General features: G+C 45.4%; 3 protein-coding genes and 3 non-coding genes across 27 annotated transcripts in view; 2 read left to right on the top strand and 4 right to left on the bottom strand.

Annotated features, from left to right (window-relative positions):
• Positions 1 to 71: 71 nt before the first annotated feature.
• GLT8D1 (glycosyltransferase 8 domain containing 1) lies at positions 72 to 11,212 on the top strand. Its single transcript, XM_055135844.1, has 10 exons — positions 72 to 257; positions 2,629 to 2,682; positions 2,767 to 2,865; positions 6,235 to 6,448; positions 8,912 to 9,029; positions 9,271 to 9,355; positions 9,603 to 9,715; positions 10,253 to 10,419; positions 10,563 to 10,675; positions 10,795 to 11,212. Exons 2-10 carry the CDS (start codon positions 2,667 to 2,669, stop codon positions 10,983 to 10,985), a joined length of 1,116 nt encoding a protein of 371 aa, XP_054991819.1. The 5' UTR covers positions 72 to 257; positions 2,629 to 2,666; the 3' UTR covers positions 10,986 to 11,212.
• Positions 11,213 to 11,272: 60 nt separating this feature from the next.
• GNL3 (G protein nucleolar 3) lies at positions 11,273 to 19,364 on the bottom strand. Its single transcript, XM_055135843.1, has 15 exons — positions 19,215 to 19,364; positions 18,742 to 18,800; positions 17,928 to 18,065; positions 17,728 to 17,838; positions 17,458 to 17,541; positions 15,989 to 16,121; positions 15,124 to 15,227; positions 14,746 to 14,863; positions 14,181 to 14,268; positions 13,328 to 13,502; positions 13,075 to 13,217; positions 12,856 to 12,992; positions 12,597 to 12,769; positions 11,631 to 11,694; positions 11,273 to 11,552 (listed from the first exon to the last, which is right to left on the bottom strand). The coding sequence occupies exons 1-15, from the start codon at positions 19,225 to 19,227 to the stop codon at positions 11,497 to 11,499; spliced, it is 1,596 nt and encodes a 531-aa protein (XP_054991818.1). The 5' UTR covers positions 19,228 to 19,364; the 3' UTR covers positions 11,273 to 11,496.
• Positions 13,567 to 13,643, bottom strand: LOC129404724 (small nucleolar RNA SNORD69). Its single transcript, XR_008630081.1, has one exon. It is a non-coding gene; the product is annotated as a small nucleolar RNA SNORD69 (small nucleolar RNA).
• On the bottom strand, positions 14,987 to 15,068 carry LOC129404731 (small nucleolar RNA SNORD19B). Its single transcript, XR_008630088.1, has one exon. It is a non-coding gene; the product is annotated as a small nucleolar RNA SNORD19B (small nucleolar RNA).
• On the bottom strand, positions 15,872 to 15,948 carry LOC129404723 (small nucleolar RNA SNORD19). Its single transcript, XR_008630080.1, has one exon. It is a non-coding gene; the product is annotated as a small nucleolar RNA SNORD19 (small nucleolar RNA).
• A 94-nt stretch (positions 19,365 to 19,458) lies between the features above and the next one.
• PBRM1 (polybromo 1) overlaps positions 19,459 to 20,562 on the top strand; it is a 106,934-nt gene continuing 105,830 nt past the window's right edge. For 13 of the 22 annotated variants that reach the window (XM_055135825.1, XM_055135834.1, XM_055135832.1 and 10 more), the window contains exon 1: positions 19,460 to 19,607. The gene's annotated coding sequence lies outside the window, so the exon portion shown is untranslated. Of the gene's footprint in view, positions 19,608 to 20,562 lie in introns of all 22 variants that reach the window. The other 9 variants (XM_055135840.1, XM_055135839.1, XM_055135836.1 and 6 more) reach the window with 3 other exon arrangements.

The raw sequence follows: 20,562 nt of genomic DNA, 5'->3' as shown, positions 1-20,562 counted from the left end.
GGCCGGGGGCTGCGCGGCCGGCGGGGCGCTGGCGGGGGCGCGAGCGCGGCTCGGCGTGCCGGGGGCGCGGGCGGGCCGGCGGCGGGCTGGGCCGGGGGCCTGCGGCGCGGGCGCTGAGCTGGCGTGGCGGGGCGGGCCGGGCCGGGCGCGGGCGGCGGCACGTCTGGTTCTAGCTCTTGCTGCTCGGGCTGCCGCGAAGGACGGCGAGCCGGGAAATCCCGCGGCGTAGCACCGCCGGCGACCGCGCCTGAACATAGGTAAGGAGCCCTTTGGGTCCGTGGAACTTACGGGGGTGGGGAGACTCTCCCAGGCCACGTTCCCGTGAACGGAATCCTTGCCGCCCCTTGCACGGGCCTGAAGAAAAACCTCCGGCCCAGGGACTCTTGCAGGTCAGCCCGCAAGCATGCTTGGATACTCCTCCCAACTCCCCGAGCTCGTGTCTTGGAGATTAGAGGCCCTTTTGGGGGTGCTGGGGGGTCCTACATTTGCCCTCTGGCCTCTGTGACGCGTTATATGTCGGTCACTGATGTTCAGCTTAGGGGCTGGAGCGGTCCTGTTCATCTTGCAGCCCGGCAGACTGGGGTTGAAACCCCAGCACCTCCCCGCACCCACCCGTCCAAAAAGATGTTAAGATCAGTGTGTGACTGCGCCTTCATTTTTATAGTAAAAAAATATATATATTGCGCGTATTTACCTTGCATGTGTGAGACTGTGGGTTCGATCCCCTGCACCACATAAGTTTCCCCTCACACAAACGCACAATACCGTCAGTAGTAGTAAGTCTTGAGCACCTCCAGGTGTGGCCCAGATAATAATAGCACTGTAGCACTGTCTTCCCGTTTCTCGATTTGCTCAAGCTGGCACCAGTAACGTCTCCATTGTGAGACTTGTTACTGTTTTTGGCATATGGAATATGCCACAAGTAGCTTGCCAGGCTCTGTCATGCAGCGAGATACTCTCGGTAGTTTGCTGGGCTCTCCTACAGGGACAGAGGAATTGAACCCGGTTCGGGTGCGTGCAAGGCAAATGCCCTACCCGCTGTGCTATTATCCAGTCGTGGACTGGAGCAAAATAATAATAATAGCAACAATAATGATGATAACCATTGCACCTTTCTTTGAAGATATGGCTGCAACCAACACAGCTACAGCATGTAGGGGTTCCAAAGTGGATGAAAGCTGGGTTGATTCTGGCACAAGGAGGCCAGGGAGATGTGGGGACTCCAGAGTCACAACTGAAGTAGGGTAAGGGGCAAGCTGTCTTAGGAACTAATCAGACGAAGAGGTTGGAGGAAGTAGATATTTATTGTTGTTGCCTTTCCCCTTTCAGCCTGTCACAGGCCAGACGATGTATGTAGGATGCCCCCCTCCCCCCCCCCCCCCCCCCCCCCGTCCCTACTTAAATGATGGCAATTGTAGAGACTAGAGGATTTGAACTCTGACGACAGAAAGCCAGTGAGGTTCCATTTGACAGATGGCCATTGGGATCCATGGTTTTTCTTACACTGGACCACCCTGATTGTCAAAGATTGCATTCTGTTTTGGAGCTGGGAATCAGCCCTCTTTCTGGGTTGGGAAGATCAACTAATACTCTGTCTGGCACTATTTTTACACATGATTTTAGAGGTCAGTGACATGTCAGGATCTCTGTCATTGGATCCTGTACAGGTTCACTGGATTCGTATGGAAGCCGTAGGGCTCACATTCTCACCAGGGAAAACAGGAACAAATGAATGAGATTGTCTTATTTTCGTATTTCTTTCTTTAATGTTGGTTTGGGCAGCACACCTAGTGGTGCTTGGGGCACCATGCTGTACCAGGGATGGAACCCAGGGATTCTTCATACAGAGAGTGCTTTCCAGCTCTTTGGGCTTTCTTCAGCCCTTAATAAAGTCATTTTTATTTGGGGGCCACACCCATTAGGGCTTCAGGCCTAACTTCTAGCCCTGCACTCAGGGATCACTCCTGGTGGGGGCATTAGGAAACTCATGGGGTGCAGGGGATTGAACCTGGGTCAGCCACATGCTACACAAATGCCTTACCCACTGAACTATCTCTCCAGCCCCTGCCATCACTTTCTTAAGAAATGGCTAACTAATAGGTATGATGAAATCTCAGGAAAGAGATCTTATTCCTTCTAGCAGTTTTCTGAGAATAGCATTCTAAGACTGCTATCAGCAAGATTAAATCTTGTGTTTTATTGTGATTTTTCTTTGCTATAGTTTAACATGAGTTTGAAAAAGTGGACTGTCTGTTTCTGCAAGTCTTTCGGAGGTATTATATGATCATGACTACCATAAGAAAACTCAGGTCCCAGTTTGGGTTTTCTTTTTATTTGTTTGGGGCTTAGGGGCATATACATTGGTGCTCAGGGACTCTGTGCTCAGGGATCACTACTGGCTGTGCTCAGGGCGGCCATATGGTGCTGGGGATCAATCTGGTGTCGGCTGCTTTGAATAACTCCTCTACCATCTCTCCAGCCCACAATTTGGGTCCTTGAGAAAGTTTAATTCAAAATGAGTGTCTGGCAAAAATAAGCGATTCTTATTTTCTATCTGAATGAAAATGGCTATTTTGATGGACATTCTTATGTACTTATTGACTTCAGGAGCTTGTTTTTGTTTTGTAGGATTAATAGCTAGTATTTATATAAGACAGAAGAAGAAGATGTCATTCCGTAAAGGTATGCTTTTTCTATAAGTTACATTGCTTTTATACCTGGCCAAAAGGTAAAGAGATATTATAATGTAGGCTTTCTCTGTTTCAGTGAACATCATCATCCTGATTCTCGTTGTCGCTCTCTTTGTCCTGGTTTTGCAACATAACTTCCTTGGCCTGAGCAGTTTGCTAAAGAACGAGGTTTCAGGTATGAGATCCCTTAGTAATGCCTTAGCATCTGTTGAAGCCTTGTTAGTTCCCTAAAGTTACATATCCTAAAGTTACAGCTATAGATGTAAAAACAGAAAGCTTTCTTCTTGATTTTACATAAGTCTTACTGAAGACTCTGGAAAGGGCAGGGAAATGGTACAGTAATGGGGTGCGTCTGCTTTGCAAGCCTGTGGTCATGGATTGAGGTTCCACATGTCCCAGGTACAGTTCTGACAGCATTGCTGTCTGACCCCCAGCACCACAGGCTGTTTTCAAAGCAGAGGGGAGAGGATGGTACTCCTGGGCACTTATAGCCCCCCGCTTCCCACAGTCCCCATTGTTGAGTTTCTCACTCGGGGTTTGATGTGACAGGAGGAGAAGCATCCTTCTCACCAAGCTACAGGCTCAGCGGGGACTGAGTGCCAGTCTACTTGTTTTAATCTGTGGGACCTATCAGAAGGGTTCCAGTAGATGAAACAAATCCATTAAACCCTATCAATTGATTAAAGGAGTTGCCTCATATGTGATCCAACAAGCAGTTATTTCCTTTTTTTTTTTTTCCTTTTCCTGCTCTGCATTGGTAGTGAGTGATGTTTGAGGCTTCAGAGTGTTTTAAATCTGAAATATTTTTCTCCATTGCCACCCCTCATGGTTGACCAGAGCAAAAAGACTGTTTTCTCTTGTCACTGAGTACTGACAGGCATCTTTTATAATTATGTATAAGCACACATGTATTTACATACATACACATGTATATAAAGTTATGCATGCTTCTATGAGAACGGCTATAAAAAAATTTAAGCATTTAAGCCCCGTTTCCCTTTTTATTGTTTGGGCCTTCCATGTTTGCGCCATTCCTAGCAGTGCCCAGGGACCATATGTGGTGCCCGGGATTGAACCCCAGGTCAGCCAGTTGCAAAGCAAGCCCTCTTCCCACTGTATTGTCTCTTAGCCCCCAGCTGCTCAGACTCTGGAGGGTAGGCCACGCACTGCACTATTTCCTCCCAAGCCAAGGATGATGGCTGGTTCATGGGGTACTGAAATAACCATTGAATGAATGATTGTGTTGTATAGAGATAAGTCTTGGGCCAGAAAGATAGTATAATAGGTAGGACGCTTGCCTTGCACATGGCCACCTAGGGTTCGATCCCCCCAGCACCCCATATGGTTTCCCAAGCATTGCCAGGAGTAATTCCTGAGTGCAGAGCCAGGAGTAACCCCTGAGCACTACTAGGTGTGGCCCCAAAACCAAAAAATAAGGATTAAAAAAATAGAAATGATCAGCATCATCACTAAATTGATTTCAGTCCTCTGTGTGGGACGTGATCTAGTTTCGAAAAGCTGTTTCCAGTCTATTTCTAGGTCTTTGCAATTATAAATACAATTTTGACTTTATTTACTTTTCAGCTCTTGTCCATTGTTGTCCCTAGGCAACTATAGATGGTGGGCAATCCAAAAATGAATTTTGAAAAGCACCTGAAGCCTAAAATAACTTTGAAGCCTCAAATATTCCTTAATACTGGAGCTGGAGAAATTGTACAGCTGGTAAGGCACTTGCCTTGCACATGTCCAACCCAAGTTCGATTCCCACCATCCCATATGATCTCCTGAGCACTCCAGAAAAAATTCCTGAGTATGGAGCCAGGAGTGACCATTGAGCATTGTCAGGTGTGACCCAAAAACAAAACAAAATTTAAAAAATTCCTTAATACCAAGGGAGAGCAGAATAATGACTAATTTAAAACAACTGTGACTAATGATCCAGAGACTTATAAATAAACCTCAGAAGAGATCAACAAGTGGTAGAATTTCTCCCAGACTAAGGTTATAAAAGAAGTCCCCACAATACATTTGAGGGGAACCGTACTCAGTGATGCTCAGGGTTTTTTCCTGTCTCGCACTCAAAAATCACTTACGACGGTGCTCAGAGAACCATATGGGCTGCAAAATGTTGAATCTGGTCAGCTGTGTGGAACGCAAGTGTCCTATCTATTGTACTATTGCTCTGACCCCTGTTTTGGCCATTCTTACAGGTGCAAAGTGATATCCCATTGTAGTTTTAATTTACATTTTCTAAAAGCTGTTGATGAATATTTTTTATATTGTTTCTGGTGGCTTTCTGAAGTGGAAAGCAAGAGAGATAGATTCAAGGAAAATGTTTTCATCTTTTTGCTCAACCCACCTTGACCCCTATTGCGTTGGGACTAATCTGATCTGGCCTAGATCAGATTAGTCCCAACTTCTACACAGGCATTGTGGGTTCATCACCTTTCCCTCAGAGAAAGAATTTTAGGAGGTGAAATGGTGAAGCAACATAGTTTTTTATTGAAACTTTGAAGTTTATTTAGAAAGCTGTGAGACACTGGTGATGGGAAATGTACACTCGTGAAGAGATAGGTGTTGGAACAATGTATGACTGAAACCCAGTCAACTTTGTAACCTGAGATTCAATTAAAAAAATTAAAAGTTAAAATTAAAAATTAAAAAAAGATGTGAGGGGAGAGGAGAGAAAGGAGGAAGTGTGTGTTTGAGAGAGAACACAGGCTTCTCTAGAGTAGGCAAGCAAAGAAACAGACAAGCAAGTTAGATGCATGTTCATGAGAGAATACGTCATGGCTTGAAGAGCAAACCTATAAATTGCAAAAATACATTTTAGAAAGACTATTGTATTCCCACCAACTTTCTTTTTTGTAGTTGTTATTGTTGTTGTTGTTTAGGGGCACACCCAACAGTGCTCAGGGCTTACTCCTGACTCTGCACTCAGGGATCACTCCTGATGGGCTCTGAGAACCATATGGGGTGTCAGGGATTGAACCTGGGTCAGCGTGCAAGGCAAGCAGCGTACCTGTTGTACTATCGCTCTGACCCCAGTGTCCCCCGACTCCATGGAAGTGTACCCCTAGAGACATTCCAGAAACCATAGGTGCCAGGAGCTGGAGCGATAGTACAGTGGGTAGGGCGTTTGCCTTGCACACGGCCGATTCGGGTTCGAGTCCCAGCATCCCATATGGTCCCCCAGCACTGCCAGGAGGAATTCCTGAGTGCATGAGCCAGGACTAATCCCTGTGCATCACCAGGTGTGACCCAAAAAGCAAAAAAGAAACCATAGGTGCCAGGGACAGAACCCCGGGTTCCTGCATGCCAAGTCTGTGCTCCAGCGTTTTAAACTCTCTCCTTGCCCCTTTCTTTTTTTTGAATGCAGCTTTGACTTTCCAAAAGCCTAGTTACATATAGGAAAACAATTCCCGGGATCTTTTTCACATAATGAGGGAGAATGAGATAAATGAATTCATAATTTTCAACTTTATATCAAGGGTCCATGAGATTATTTGCATCATAGCACCTTCCTCTTGTGTATTCTTGGCAGATTCAAGAATTGTGGGGCTTCAGCCCATCGACTTTGCCACAAGCTCCCCCCGGCATTTGGTAGATGGACACCAAGAGGAGATTCCTGTGGTGATTGCTGCAGCAGAAGAGAGGCTTGGGGGGGCTATTGCAGCCATAAACAGCATTCAGCACAACACTCGCTCCAATGTGGCCTTCTACATCGTCACACTTAACAGGACAGCAGGCCACCTCCGGTTGGTTGCTCGCACCTGGTGCCAATTCCACTCCTAGAGGATACTTTATACAGTTTGTTTATATAATAGTCTGTGAGCACACACATGTGTATATGTGTGTATATTTGCATCTTTATTTTTTGAGATTATACCATATATGAATGTGCGCATGACATGATTTCTCAGTGTGCTTGTATCGTAAGCATGTTCCCATCATAGCAGAAATAGCAAAAACTGTGCTAAGATGCAAACCAGCTATCACTGTGCCCTAATTCATTCTGGTTGTTTTTTTTTAAAAAAAAACCTAATTTTCTCAATTCAAGCAGCAGTATGTTGATTTACATCCTGTTAATTATAAATCCCTTAATGTCAGGGACAGGCCCTATATGGTTCTGGTCTAGAGTAGAAGAAAGGCATGGGGGAGTAGAAGCAAGGCAGTGTGGTACAGTGAGCACCGATTCAGATTCAGATCTGGCCTAGAGTATGATTTGGGAATGTTATTTCACTTTCTTAGAGCTCATATTCCCTTTCTCCCCTTTGTTTTTGTGATGGGGGAACACATCTGACCATGCTTAGGCAGGGAGCACTCCTGGCTTTCTGCTTGAGGGGTCACTCCCACACAAAATTGTTGTGTCACACGAATTAAACTTTTTGATTTATGAGAAAATGTTTTAAAACATCTAGCCCAGAGTAAATTGCTCTGGTAAACAGTCCACCTTCTGATTCTGATTAAGAATAGAAACCCAAACTGATGGGTTTCAATCCATGGTTTTATTTATTATGTTTTTAAATATATGTTTATTTATTTATCTTTGGGGGGGTCTCACACCCAGCAATACTCAGAGGTTACTCCTGGCTCTGCAGTCAGGAATCACTCCTGGTGGTGCTAAGGGGACTATATGGGATGCCAGGGATGGAACCCAGGTCAGCCGCGTGCAAGGCAAACACCCTACCCGCTGTACTATTGCTCTGACTCCCAATCCATGGTTTTATTTGGGAAGGCCACAAATAAACTTGGGCTTGTTCCTGACTCCGTATACAGGATTGCGCTTGATGGTGCTCAAGAGATCATGTGCTTTGGTAGGCATTGAACCTGGGTTGGCCACATGCAAGGCAAGCACCTTAACTACTTATATTCTCTTTCTGACCCCTCCATTTTTTTCAAAGAACTTGAAAGATTTACAGAGTTTAATCCAAGAACCGGGTTGTCTGTATTAGTTGGCACAGTTCTGAAAAAAATTTTGTGGTCTATTCCATAGTAATGTTTTGTTTGAACTATTAGTTCATAATTCAAAATGATGAATTATTGTTCCATATAATTTTCCACATAAATTCAGAAACTAAAATAATGTAGAAACAAATACTGCATTAGAATAAACTGCAGAAATTAATCACTGGATCCACAAAAATTGGGGCTTGACAAAGTGAGCTTAGGACAGAGGTACAGTTATCTAGAGAAGACATACATATAAGCAGTACCTTAAATTCAGGTGAAAGAATTAGTTATCAAAGTGAATGAAACTGGAGTAATAGCATAATTACCAGCTTTGTGGATAACTAGCTTTCATTACCATCAAATTTAAAATTGTCTTTTGGGGGTAACATTGGGCCTCACCCCACTTATTTCTGGCTTTGCACTCAGGGATCAATCCTGGCGGGGCTTTGGGGGACTATATGTGATGGTGAGGGAGAACCTAGGTTGAGTATATGCTACCCACTGTACTACCTCTCCTGCCTCCACACTCAAGTTCTTTACCGGTGTATTTGGGAGGGGAGAGTTAGAATGATTTGTGTGGTAAATGTCCTGTTTCATATTAGGGGTTAGGATGTAGCTCAGTGTAGAGTAGTACATGCCTTTAAGTGTGAGGCATTTATTCAGTCAGCTTAATCAGTGGCTGAATAAATAGCAGTATTCCTATCACTGTCATCCATTGTTCATCGATTTGCTCGAGTGGGCACCAGTAACATCTCCATTGTGAGACTTGTTGTTACTATTTTTGGCATATTGAATATGCCACAGGTAGCTTGCCAGACTGCCACGCAGGCAAGATACTCTCAGTAGCTTGCCGGGTTCTCCAAGAGGGGCAGAGGAAATGAACCCGGGTCAGCCGTGTAATGCACTACCCACTGTGCTATCACTCCAGCCCCAGTACTCCTATATTTAAAAAAAAAAAAAAATTGAGGTTTTAGGTTACCACAAAAACAAAGAAAAAACCGGTTCTGTGAGTGGTTTTCTTACAACTTCCTGAGTGATCCTAAGTGTGAGGCTGGTAGTAGCAGTGTCTATTAATAATAGAACCTTGGTTCAGGGTGGGACTTTTGTAGGGACACCCTCACTTCAAATGAGAAAACCAGCACTCAGGAGACAGGGGTGTGAAAACATGTATCTGGTTCCAAGTTAATACCCTCTTGGAGGGCACAAGAATGAGGCTATGGTTTGGAGACATTATTTGAAATTGAAATTTGGTGCTTGCTTTTCATCAGGTCCTGGCTCAACAGTGGTACCCTGAAAAGTATCAGGTACAAAATTGTGAATTTTGACACTAAACTTTTGGAAGGGAAAATAAAGGAGGATCCTGACCAGGGGGAATCCATAAAACCAGTGAGTTCCATGCATCCTTGTTTTCACTTGAGAGTTATAAACTCTAGGAAATGCCTAGAATTACCCACATAACTCTGGGTACAAGTTGATTGCTTATCAAGCCTGGATTAATTCTAAAAGACTTTTTGGCTGTCTTCTGTATGGAGGAGCACTGAAAGCATTCTGCGAAATTCTAGCAAATTTTAGACTGGATTTACCACTGACAAATCCAATTGTTAATGCTTCCTTTTTTCCTTTCCAGTTAACCTTTGCCAGATTCTACCTGCCAATTCTAGTTCCCGGTGCAAAGAAGGCCATCTATGTAGATGATGATGTAATTGTGCAAGGTAACATCCCTATAAAATGTCACTTGGTGGAAATCTTTCCCATGGGCCAGGTTCTTTTAGTTTTGGGGCCACACCTGTCAGTACTGGGGGAAGTACACTTAGAGGGATCATACAGTGCCAGGTATTAAGCCTTGGCCTCCTACATGGTAAGCATGTGTTCCAGTTTGTTGAGCTCTCTCTGACCCATGGTAACCTATAAAGGTCAAGGCAGCTCAAAAGTACAAATCTTTCACCTCATCTTTTTCAGGTGATATTCTTGCTCTTTACAATACACCACTAAAGCAAGGACATGCAGCTGCATTTTCAGAAGATTGTGACTCAACCTCTACAAAAGCCGTCATCCGTGGAGCAGGGAACCAGGTAAATCACTGCAGGGGCAACCAATCTGGGAGACAGGGAGTAACATTAGGGGATCTTTTTTGCTGCATTTTGTCCCCCAAACTCAGCAGTACTTCCCTACACGTTGATTTATACACACCAGGTAGCCTGATTTGTTTTGGGGCCATTCTTAGCAGTGCTCAGGCATCCACTTCTGGCTTAATACCAGTACTGCAGTCTGTTGACCCACATCCAAATGTGAGCCAGTGGCAGTATGTGCTGATGTCATCTTGGTTTTTATCCAAGGCTCCTAATTTGGAATTCAAAGTGATCTTTTAATTTTTAATGTAGTTAAATCATAGGTAAGAATGTTTTTATTTTTGAGCCACACTCAACGATGCTCAGGGTTTACCCCTGGCAGGGTTCAGGGGATCATGAGTGCTGGGGATCAATCCACGATAGCTGCATGCAAGGCAAGCATCCTACATGCTGTACTATCACTATACTAGCTCCTAAAATGGTTTCTCCTCTACTGTATACAATTTGTAGTAAACAGAATTATCTCATTTATGTTTTTAGTACAATTATATTGGATATCTTGACTATAAAAAAGAAAGAATTCGGAAGCTTTCAATGAAAGCTAGCACCTGCTCATTTAACCCTGGAGTTTTTGTCGCAAACTTAACAGAATGGAAAAGGCAGAATATAACCAACCAGCTGGAAAAATGGATGAAACTTAATGTAGAGTAAGTAATAATTAGCCTTTTGTCTTGAAAATCTCTGTAATGTCAACTTGGGCAGGCCGTGGGACAGGCTTGGGGGGAGGGCTGGTCTGTCTTAACAAGAACCAGAATTATTCACTAACCATTGTGTTATTACCTCTCCCAAGAGAGGGATTGTATAGCAGAACACTTGCTGGTAGCATCACAACGCCGCCTCTCCTCATTGTATTTTATCAGCAGCATTCCACCATTGACCCAATGTGGAATGTTCGCCACCTCGGTGAGTAGCAATTCAAACATGTAAACTAACCACCAATGATCCATATTGTTTCCCTTAAGCTTTGTGCATTATTGTATTGCAGACCAGCACAGTCACTTGGTTCTTTTCCTCTATTCAAGGTTCCAGTGCTGGGAAACGATATTCACCCCAGTTCGTAAAGGCTGCAAAGTTACTCCACTGGAATGGGCACTTTAAGCCATGGGGAAGAGCTGCTTCATATACTGATGTTTGGGAAAAATGGTATATTCCAGACCCAACAGGCAAATTCAGCCTAATCCGAAGACATGTGGAAATCTCAAATATAAAGTAGGATTTCTGTCATAAGCATTTCTCAGGAAATGCTGGAGAACAGTACACGTAGAAAATAATAGTTCCTAGGCCTTAATGTGTATCTGAAGCAACTCCCAGGGAATAAAGGATACTTTAACTGAAGATGAACACACTGTAAGCTTCCCAGAATGATGATAAATGTCTTCACCTGATAAGGTTTGAATTTTAACCATGACCTGATTTGTAAATAAAACCTACATTTTTAAAGAGGTATGAGTTTTTTGTTAGCAGGTAACTTCCCACCCTTCTAACATCATGTAAAAAGTCTGGATTTCTACTTTTTAATGAAGACATGATACATATTTACAAAATCTCATATAACATAATGGATTACTGGGGCGTGGGGGGTGTCCCCACACCCAGTGGTGCTTGAGGGTCCATGCAGTGTACCAAGCGGGGATGGAACCCAGGCCTCCAGCATGCCGAGCATATATTCAGTCAGCTGTCCTTTCCCTCAGGCCTTGCTCAAATGATTTTAAAGGTAAGATCTTTTATGCGTGGTCCATGCTCAAGTTGTCGGCATCACCCTCTTCTTTAATTATTTTATCTGAGACAAAAAAAGTAACATTAAAAAGTCAACTGTACAACACAATACTTTGTTCAAAAATCGCTGCACCCAACATACCTGCTGGCAACACTTCAGGCTGTATCTGCCAGGCCTCTTCAGGGCACAAGCCTGAAGATGCTTCCTGCAGGACAGAGAGAATCTGTTAAACAGCTTTATCCTGGGAGAGGTGGGGCAGGGGGACATGTGTATAAAAACCAGCTGTGCTTTAGGATCCCTTATGGCAGGCTCAGGGGACCACATAGGGTGCCAGACTGAACCCGGATCAGCCATGTGCAAGGCAAGCCTTACCCACTATAGTACCTATCTGGCCTCTTATTTTATAAAGCAGTTTACCATGTTTGATTATATTTAATATTCAAACACCAATCCCACCACTATTACTTTCCCACCACCATACTTCAGGTGTTTCCATACTGAACTCCCAAACCCTGCCCCAAAGCAGATACGAAATAATATTTGCCTCTAAAGTTGGTTGCCTCCTACTTTGAATCCTATTAAGTGTGGTACTCTTGGACTAAGGGTAGAATGTGTCCTATGAAGTGTCGTGTGGCCACGAATGCGAGATCGGCCTTTAATTTGCTCAGTAATTATAAGCATGGAGAAGTCACTAAAGGGCATAGATAACGGAAGAGATGGAATTAAGAATAAGGATCGCTAGCCTCAAAAACAAAGGCATGCAACCTCTTACACTCCATCTCACTTATCAAAAACCATTTGCTTGGTTTTAACATACTTGCTTGTATTCTTATATTCCGGCTTAAATGGCTCCAGAATGAAATACAACAATCTTCACACACTTCCCTCTTATTGTGGTGGGAAGGTGCTTGGTGGTGGGATTGGTGTTTTAATATTTTGGGTAATAAACTATTGTGAACTACTTTTATGAAAATAATATATGTATACATATAAAACCATAGAAGGCCTTCTGGTTGTCTACTAGGAAATAAGATTTCTTTATTAAAGACCTCTTGTACATTTTAGTATTAGAAAACTTCAGCTTAACATCACAGGCAACAGACTTACACCAGCTTCTTCAGCAGCCTCCTGATCACTGTCTTCACAGTCCTCCCCTTTCTCCTGCTGCTTCACTTTCTGTTTTGGTAGTTCTTCAGATATGTCATTTTCCTCTATTATTCCATTTGTCAGACCAGAAGAGTGGAAAAGGATGCTACTGGCTAATCGGGGGCCTTTTAGGGCTACAAAAGGAACACACCACCACATGTAAACCTTTATTTGATGAGCCAAATTTAACCACACTCAAAATATCAGCCTTGCTTACTACCTTGTATGCTGTGTACATTGTTCTTCTCCAATTGGTCCAGATTAAAGCCCTGCTTCATGTCTGACACAGTCTTCTCGTTGAAATGGGGAGAAGGGGTCCAGGATGTAGGAGGGTGGCAGTAGTAATTTAAGGAGGCACTAGTATTGAAAACCAAAATGTTAAAAATTGGTTCCTTTACTCAAAGGTGATTATCACCAAGTGTACCTAAAGAAGCCTTACCCGGTCCATTCTGACCACAGAAGTTTGGCGGCACTATCAACATTTGGGTTTCCCCCTTTCTGGTGCAGCCCTCTTCTCTGAGCAAGAAAGGCGAAAAATTCCAGAGAATCCTTAAAGTCTGGAACAGTGTATTTCAGCACTATCTTAAGGGGAAAAAAAAAAACTGCATGTGGCATGGTTGTAAAAACAAAGCTTTATACATCAAAGGAAAAGTTTCTGAAGCACCAAGGAAAGAGGATGATGGTTCTTGTACCTGCCGAGTATCAGCTCGAGACAGGATGGCACTGGCAGCCTCCAGTGGTCTTAGTTCTTCAATACTCGCTGGACTTCTCAGAGCAAGTGCAGTGGTAGAGTTAAGTGGAGACACAATGATGCTTGGGCTATCTATGATTGTGATTTGTTTGTCCAGGGGGACAACCTGCATATTCCTGGAACATAGAGAAACAGTGGTTGATGGGAGTACTGGTTTATCTTAAGAATAAAAGGCAGAAGAACATGAAGCTCAGGGTTGGATTGAACAAACTCAGCATAGTCTGTCAGATCCAGTTTATCATCATTTGCTTCATGCAAAAGTCAAAACTATACTCATGCCTTCTAAGGAGATAATTACATCTTATGGTTTATATACTACCTGAAAGAAAGGCCATTTCCTCTACCATAAACACATTCCCTCTTCTGCCTGACAGTCTTTTACTCATCAACATCAAGTCCCAGCGTCAATCCTGGAGCATTCCACTATCTTTTTGCTTAGTCTATCCAATTAGATTTTTCAACTACTCCACAGTAATCAATTCTTTTTTTTTTCTCTTTGGGTCACACCCAGCGATGCATAGGGGTTACTCCTGGATCATGCACTCAGGAATTACTCCTGGCAGTGCTTGGGGGACCATATGGGATGCTGGGAACTGAACCTGGGTCGGCTGCGTGCAAGGCAGACGCCCTGCACACTGTGCTACCACTCCAGCCCCACTAATCAATTCTCTCCCAAGATAGCACTAGCTTAACCCTTGCCTTTCCACTGACACCTCCAAAAAAAAAAAATTTTTTTTTAAAAGAAAAACTGTCTTTAGATATACAAAACACTCTAGTTACAGAATGACTGTTACCTTGTAAGTCCCATGGATATACCAACAGAACATACTGGCTCCTGTTTTAAACTATTGATGATGCTACTTTTCCCCACATTTGGGAAACCTATAAATTGGAAATAAAACAGAAAAGGCATTATGTGCTAACAATTACAAAATTCCCACTGCTTTATTTTCTATTTGATATTCAGAGCACAATCAGAATTTGATCTGATTATCGACATTCAACGCTAAGACCAACTATTTTTTTGGGGGGAGGGCCTCACAATCAGTGGTACTCCAGGGACCACAAGGGATGGTTAAATAGCAGAACTGGCATTTAAGTGGGATAAAACCCAAGTGGACTGCGTGCAAGGCAAACACCGTACCTGTTGTACTATTACTCCAGCCCACTAAACTATTTCTTACACAAAAAGGTAGGAAAACACTACGATGTTTTAACAACTGAGTTGTAAAAAAAAGGGGGGGGAGCAACAATTATAATTCCCCCTTCCCTTTATAGTAAAATATCTGGGAAGCTGGATTAGACTATCCCTTTAGGGAATAATTCTTGCCAATTAAAAGATGTTCAATTAAAACTCACCAATGACGCCAACCTGAATGGCTTTGCCATGAGTCTCCTGAAAACTTCCAAGAAGCTTCCAAAGACCTCCTTTCCCAATGCACACTTCACGCCTGAATGCAGTAGCTTTCTTCCTCACCTTCATACAATAAAATCCCAAATGATTAGTTTTAACTTTCTGACAATTCACCAGATAAACATTAAGTGGCCTGGCTCTACAGTCAAGCTTTCAAAGTCAGCCACTTTTTTGCCTTTCAGATTTCTCTGGATGAAATCAGAGTTGGATCTTTTCTGTTTTCATTCTATTATCAAGATTTTACATACTCATCATGCTTCAGCCATCGAAAATCTGAAAGGACCAAACACCCCACCACCAAATGTCAAGGGAACCTTGATTACCTTCCCTTTGCTCTTCAGACACGTTGAAGCTTGGAACACCACTGTCGGCAATTCCTTGTTCAGGTATGTTAGCCAGTTCTCCAAATTCTCCTTGGGTACCAAGTCTGATCGCAAGTAGGAATAAGACTATGTTGCAATTTATTCCTTTGAGATGAATTCATAAAGTCTACACTATAGTAACTCTGGTTTGCCTTTTCAGTTTTCAAATAATTTAACTGGAAGATAACAGAGATAACCTTCCTATCACAGTGCCCTCATCTTGATAAAGTTCAGCCTCTATATGATCCCAATTCTCTCCACCCCTGACCCTTTCAGGATTAAGTAAAATTTTACACCAGAGGTTCCAACTTAATAAGTCTATCCACTTTCTCAAAAGTGAAGGGAGGGGGGAAGTCAGTGCCCCATTAGGAAGATCTACCCTGAGTGAACAAAAAAAACCAGCCTCATACTTCATACTTAAATATACTGCATGGTAAAGCTGAATATAGAAGCTTACACTGACAGGGGTGCTGGGGAAGTCAGGTGGTGTCAGGAACCAAACTGGGGACTCCCATATGCAACACATGCAGTTCAAGGCCTTTGAGCCACCTCCCCAGTCCCAGCAACTAGACTCCAAATACAAAACGGTAGTACAAACTGGCAAAAGAGGAGAAACCAGACAAACTACTTAAGAGAAACACCCACCAACCACCGCCTCCCTCCACCCCAACACACACCGCAATCTGAACAATATACAACACATGTACTGGCTTTTGCTGAGGTCAGAGTTGGATCTTATCAGTCTTCAGTGACAGTCAGACTGTTCAGATGTTTTCCTCATACCTCACCAGTACATATGAAGCATGAAGGTCATACCTTTGCTTACCTGATTTGTTTAATACAAGCACCAGCTTTTTCTGTCCACTTTGGACAATGGCCTCTTCTACCTGGGGACACCTACAACCAAGAGGATCTCGGGCATCCAGCACCTCCAACACAACATCAGAGGCTTCAATCACCTGTGAAGGGAGAAATGATGAGAAGAGCACCCCATGCCCTGGGAAGACCCTCTAAATTACACTGGCATTATTTAACTTGCTACAGAATGTGCTGAGCTGGACTTAAGCCATCACTTTATTACATCTGCGTTTCGCACAGAAAAAAAAAGTAATACATTTGTTCAGCAGCCTCTCTGAACACTTCCATTCTCAAAAGTGGATTTCGAGAAAGGAAATATCCCATGTCTGAAAATATGATCAGCACAATGAATCACATTAATTCGACAGGTCCTTCTGGCCTGCTAAGATGCTAAGCAGAGTGCAGTTCTACTCACTGATGAGAGAGGGCACCTGAAAACCAAATACTGGGAATAAGAGTGCAGGTATCACTGTCTCTGTCACCATCATCCCACTGTTCATCGATTTGCTAGAGCGGGCACCAGTAACATCTCCATTCATCCCAGCCCTGAGATTTTAGCACCCACTCCTTACTCATTTTCCTCAACAATTGGAGGCTCTTTCAGGGTCAGAGGAAGGAGACCTTTTATTGCTACTGTATCTGGCATACCGAATATGCCACAGGGAGCTTGCCAGGCTCTGCCAAGCGGGCAGGGAGAGTGCAGGTAAGAACACCAAAATACCTTGTCTCCCTGAATTAAAGGAAGTCCTTTAGATGCCTTTCTCACTGCTTTTCTGAATTTCCCCACTTCCAAAAAATTTGTCTAGAGCCAAAATAACAGTACAACAGGAATGGCACTTGCCTGGATTCATCCCTGGCACCACCTACATATGATTTCCCCCACCCAGCCAGGAGTAAACCTTGAACTCCACTGGGTATGGCATAAAAAAACAAAAACAAACTTTGGGGGGGCGGCGGGTGGGAAGTACACTGGGGTTTTTGGTGGTGGAATATGGGCACTGGTGAAGGGATGGGTGTTTTTGGTTGAGTATTGTGTAAATGAGACGTAAGCCTGAGAACTTCGTAACTTTCCACATGGTGATTCAATAAAATAACTTAAAAAAAAAAACCTTTGTCAACATGTTACTTATTATTGGCTTTTATTTTGGTTTTGAGCCATACCCAGTATATCTGCATACAATCCGCTGAGTTCTCTCTCCAGCCCTGCCATGTTAACATAAAATGCCTTTTCCTAAAGTCATGCTTTGTGGAGGAATTCCTATGCAAAGGAAAAATAAATTTTCCCACTCAGCTAAAAGTAACAAGTGCTAAATAGGAAAGCCAATTTGTTATGGCATCTTTTAAGCTTAACGGACTTTTAGGTTGGTGTTTAAAAAAGACAAGCCTCTGATCTTTTTTTAAACCTCATTTTTAAGACACTGACCTAGATTAAAATACCTTTTTGAGCTCCTGACAATACAGCTTCTTTGGATTCTGTTTGCCTGACTTGGTTTTGTTCTTAGCTTTGCATTGCCCCAATTCCTAGAATTAAGGAAAACACAAAATAAAATTTAAAATAAGCACAGCAGTTGTAACATTTATTTCATAAGGCCGATGAGCAGTCCCACAGTTACTGATGGGGACACAAAGGGCTGAGCACATGCAAAAATGTAAAAACGCTTTTACTTCTATTTGAAACTAATCTCCTTTCCAGAGACCAAATCATACCTCCTTCACAGGTTCATCAGATGGCTTATTATCAGAGTCCGTGTCAAGGTTTCTTCTCTTCTGCTGTTCCTCCAGCCGATCAAGTTTTTGCTGCTGTCTAAGTTCTTCACGCTGTGTGTTGAAACCATGAGAAATGGGTGAGACATGGGGCTCCGACCTGCTCCTTTCAAGATGCATGCGCTCCACACATCAGTTCTTACCCTCTGTTTCCTCAGTTCAGCTTCCTGAAGAATGGCCTCTTTGAAGGGAGCACTGTTGGGAACACTCAGGTCTTTCCTCCGTTTCTTATGACCTTTTTTTTTTGCTTCCTTTCTCAATTTCCTATGGTGCTCACGGATCTGTTATTAAATACTTATTCTTAAAAGTCAGTTCACACAACTTATTTTTTGTTGGGGGGGGAGGAAGTGTTTCTACACCACACCCAGTGATCACTCCTGGCAATGCTCTGGGACCACCCGGGGTGCCAAGATCTAACACGTGCAAGGCAAAAAGATCACCAGCAACTTATACAAATCTTACAGAGAGAATCCACATTTAAGAAACTAATCGGACTACAGCTTGGTTTTGTCTCTAAATTTAAACAAAGCAAAGAATATGTGAAGCCAAGGTCTTAAGGAGATTCTTCGCAAAGACTATTTTTATTCTTGGGACACACTGGATGGTGCTCAGGCCTAGCTCTGCCATCTCGTGGCTAGGAGTGGGGGGGAGAGGACGGGACGACCTCTTAAGGTGCCGGGAACCGGAAATCTTGGGGTTGGCCGCTCACAAGGCAGCAGCCCTCCTCCGGTACAATCACTCAGGCCCCTGCAAACGGTTTACTTAAACGTTCAAATTTACAGGACGCACCACAGAATTTCTGTAGCTTCTCGGAGCTGATGCCTGAAAGCTGGTGTCACGATTGAACTATCTTCCACTTCCTGAAATAATTCCTATTCACCCCTACCTCCTCCCGGAAGAAACCTGGGGCAGCAACGCAGCATTCCCATTACTTAAAACTCTCTCCAGCACGCTTACCTTTTTCTGGATTTTATACCGCTTATGGCATGTCATGCGTTTACTCGCTTTCTTTAACTCTGCCCAAAAAAAGCAAACAAACATCAGAAAAAGAATCAAGACACCACGTAGCGCTGACGCTCTGTAAGTCATCTCACAGCCGTCGGAGCCGCGCCGATCCCGGCGGGGTCCAGCCGAGTGCCCCCCTCCTGCGCTCCCACGCGCGGGCGGACAGGCGCCTCGGCGGGGCCCGGCGCGCACGTGGGCGCCGAGCGGCGGCTGTTTCCCCGCGCGGCCCGGCCGGGCCCCGCACCAGGGGCCGCCGTTAACGAGCGCCGGCGTCCCAACACTCCATCCTGCCGGGGCCGGGCCGCGGGCCCCCCGGGCGCCCCCGCCGGCTGGCCGCTAGCCCGCGGCCCCCGCTCCCTCAGGCCCCGCCAAGGGCCAGCCCCGCGTCGGGCGCCCCCCGCCCCGCCCTCGCCGACCCCACTCACTCGGCCGCTTCATCTCGGCGCCGGGAAGAGCCGCGCAGGCGGCGGCGGGGGCCCGCGGCGCTCGGGAAGATGCGCCTCCGCCGGCGCCACGTGGGAAGCGGGCCCGAGCGCGAGACTCTCGCCCTCACGCGGCCGCCGTAAAGCGCCTCCCCCACGCCGGGCGGCGCGCGCACGCGCGCGCGCACGCAGTGTCGCACTGGGCCGGGCTCGCTTGACGGCCGCCAGTCGGGTTTTGCGGCAGTACCGGGAGGGGTGAGGGCGGTGAGGGCGGCCGGTGCTGGAGCGACGGCAGCGGCCGCGGCCGGAGGAGCAATAGCAGCAGCCGTGGCGGCCACAGGGCGGGGCGCGGCGGTCGGGGACCGCGGCCGGGGCTGCAGGCGGCGGAGCGGCGGGGTAAGGCCGGGCCCGGGGCGGGCGGGGCCGCTCCCCCTCGGCCGGCTGCCGGGCCTTTGTGTGGGGCCCAGGCGGGCGGGCGGGCGGGCGCCGCGGCGGAGGCCCCGCCCTGGCCGTGGGGACGCGCCGGTCGGGCCGGGCGCGCGGGGCGGGGCGCGGCGGCGGCGGCGGCGGGCGGCGGGCGGCGGGCGGAGGGCCGGGCCCGGCGCCTCCCGCACCTGCCGGCCGGGACAAAGGCGCGCCGGGCCCGGGCCTCCCGGTTCCCGCCCCCGGCGCCCGCGGGAGCGCAGGGCTCGGGCGCCCGCGGAGCTGTCAACGTCTCCCCGGGCGCCCCGCGTCGTGACAGGTCCGAGGGAGCCTCTCCTCCCGCCGGGCCTCCCCTCCTGCTCCCTGACGGTTACTGCGCAAAGTCCCCGGGACTTCTGCTGCCGCTGCGAGCCCCGTCCTCCTCACGCTTTACGAATGATTGAATTCAGACTTTTTTTTTTTATCAATGGAACTTGTATTTATAGTAAATGTCAGATATCTAAGTTTCCAGGGTTGGGCTTGGGTTTTGTTTTGTTTTGTTTTTAAAGCCGTTCGTTTCTTGCTTTTGAATTTTCCCGACTCGTTTGGACTGCAACAGTTTTGCTAGAAGGTGGGCAGTTGTGACTTATAAGGGAAGAAAGATTGGCAGAAGTATAGAAGGAATTCTAAAAAGCCAGTGACAGATGCTCCGTAATCATTTGCTACAGTAATGACTACTAGACTGATGGCCATTGGAATAAAACATTTTAAATTGTTTTCAAAAAAAAAAAGAGAGAGGACTGCTTTAAAATGATTTTAAACGCACAACCTTTCATTTGGTAATGGACTCTTTCAAATACAAGTTAGAAGAAGCAAGTTGAACTCGATAAAAATATTGAAAAGTAATTTTTTTTTTTTTGCTAACCGGTGCTGTAGTTTAAGATCCTAA

The sequence above is a fragment of the Sorex araneus genome, chromosome 4, assembly GCF_027595985.1.
Source record: "Sorex araneus isolate mSorAra2 chromosome 4, mSorAra2.pri, whole genome shotgun sequence".
NCBI classification, from domain to species: Eukaryota; Metazoa; Chordata; class Mammalia; order Eulipotyphla; family Soricidae; genus Sorex; species Sorex araneus.
This window is presented reverse-complemented; position numbering and strand designations above follow the sequence as displayed.